The sequence below is a fragment of the Schistosoma mansoni genome, chromosome 2, assembly GCF_000237925.1.
Source record: "Schistosoma mansoni strain Puerto Rico chromosome 2, complete genome".
NCBI classification, from domain to species: Eukaryota; Metazoa; Platyhelminthes; class Trematoda; order Strigeidida; family Schistosomatidae; genus Schistosoma; species Schistosoma mansoni.
In genome coordinates this window covers 31,664,033-31,666,407 of record NC_031496.1, presented here as the reverse complement: position 1 = coordinate 31,666,407, position 2,375 = coordinate 31,664,033, and the positions used below count along the sequence as shown (strand labels likewise).

General features: G+C 26.8%; 1 protein-coding gene across 1 annotated transcript in view; it reads right to left on the bottom strand.

The window, feature by feature from the left end:
• Positions 1 to 1,125: 1,125 nt before the first annotated feature.
• Positions 1,126 to 2,375, bottom strand: part of Smp_122810 (putative spfh domain / Band 7 family protein) — a gene marked incomplete at its 5' end in the record, with an annotated part of 35,477 nt that continues 34,227 nt past the window's right edge. The window contains one exon of the mRNA XM_018796381.1: positions 1,126 to 2,282. Coding sequence (XP_018650599.1) covers positions 1,872 to 2,282 — 411 coding nt within the window. The 3' untranslated portion in view covers positions 1,126 to 1,871. The remainder of the gene's footprint in view (positions 2,283 to 2,375) is intronic.

The following is a 2,375-nucleotide window of genomic DNA, read 5'->3' as shown; positions in this document are numbered from 1 at the left end:
TAGGGGTTTGGTGGGGATTTTAGTTATTTTACAGAGTTGACATCCTTAGTCTAGTGAGTTCTGATGAGAAGCAGTAACCAGTGGAGTTCAACGAGGTCTGTTGGGAGATATCAACTCACTGAAGTCATTGGTAAAATGGTTGCTCAATTTCGTGGATCGGTTGAATTTAGACATTAACACCGTTGAATGACGGCTGACTCAGTGGTCTATCGGTTAAGTGCTCTTGCGCGAGACTGATAGGTTCTGGGTTCGAATTTCGCGAGGCAAGATCGTGGATGTGCACTACGGAGGAGTTCTACGGTTTCACAAAACGGGTGTTCAGTGCATCCAGCTTTTCCATGATGGTTTAGCTTCATTTGACTCATGATTTCAACTCTATAAAAATAGAATATAAATGAATAAGAGGAATTCAATTATTATATTTCAATAAAAATACTTAGATATAAGTTACAAACAACAACAACAACATTGTTACGTAATATTATATATATAAATCCATATTCATATATATAGAGATAAATCTTGTTTTAATTACATATAAATAACTGAACTGTTAAAGTGACAATAATTTGAATAGTATTCACATTCACACACTCACTCACACACGCACGCACGCACATATGGAAACCGAAAAAAATAGTAACAACTATTTTTTATGAATAGAGGGGGGTAACTGGCGTAGGTAATTAATTAAGTAAGTAATATATATATGTATATGTATTAAAAATGAATTGTGAGAAATGCACATTTAGATATACTTGGAGAGATTCAACTTTAAGGAGAAGATGAATTCAGTCATTAGAAGAAAGAAAAAAAAAAGAAAAAAAAAAGTAGTAAAACTTATTAACAAAATGTAATTGTAAATATAATTGACAATATCTAATTAGGTTATTTAATAAATCAATATTTATCACCTAATAATCAATATAGATCAATTTATGTATCCATGGTAAATGCATGAAAAGAAAAAAATGATTTCAATTTAAAGAAACAAATAAAGTATTACCATTGATAGATAATTTAATATAAATTATGTACATCCATTTTGAATTATTGATTGGATAAATAAAATGAAAAAGGAGAGTAATAATGTATATAAGTTTATGAAGAGAGATTTTACATCAGTTATTCAATAGTGATCTTATAACAAGAATGAAAGATATCGAAATATCGAAGTATATTAGTGAACAATTAGTTCCTATATAGTAATTCATTATAAAATGAATATAAAGAAGACAATATAATAAATGAGAATGACGATAATGATCGGGATCAATAAAAATGATTCTAATTGAATAGTTTTATAGATAAAATAACATATAAATGTATATGTATAATAAAAGACAATTAGTTTGCTATATAGTGAGTGATTCATTGTAAAATGAACATAAACAAGACAATATGATAAATTAGGATGATCACAATGAAGATAATGATAATGATCCGAATCAATGAAAGTGATTCAAATTGATTAGTTTCACAAATAAAATAACATAAGAAAACTATTCTGATTTGATTGAATATATGTAAATCCCCCCCCTCCTTTTTTTTTCTTTGTTGTTAGTTTTTATATGAATATTTTCAAAAAGAATTCACTAGTAGATTCAATCCATTTATAAATAATAAAACAAATGAAAAAAAATAGGAAAAGTTAACATAACAACTAATTCATTGAAAAATGATGAATTCAATTGATTTCCTGATTACATTGAGATAAATGTATAATAGTTATATATTGCAATAGATAAATGTATATATCTTCATATACGAAGTGTATTGTATACAATTAAATTTAATGTTTAATCCCCCCGCCGCTGATTTATCAATCTAATAAATAGTCATAATAATAATCGGTCAATTATGCTTTAGATTTAAACATTAAATTGATTATTATTATTATTATTATTATTATCAATCATTGATTGATCTTTAGTTGTTAAGGATGTAACATCACTTACTGATGGTACAACTGTTATGATTCCATTTGTAGTTGAGGGTGATGTAGTTCCTACATTTAAACGTGGTGGTGGGGTAATTTTAGTTTTATTTTGTTGATTATTAGTAGTATTATTTTTATTATTGGATCCATGATTATTATTATGCATAAAATGTGTTACTAAATCAACTGGTAATGGAAATATTATAGTAGAATTTTTTTCAGCTGATATAGTACTTAATGTTTGTAAATATCTTAATTGTACAGCAAATGGTGATTCTGTTATAACATCAGCAGCTTCTTTTAATGCACGTGATGCTTTCCATTCACCTTCAGCAGCAATAACCTTTTTTATGGATAGATATTAAAACAAAAAATTAAAAAGTATATAAGAATATACATTCATTTCTACATTCATATTCATTAGAAATGATCAAAT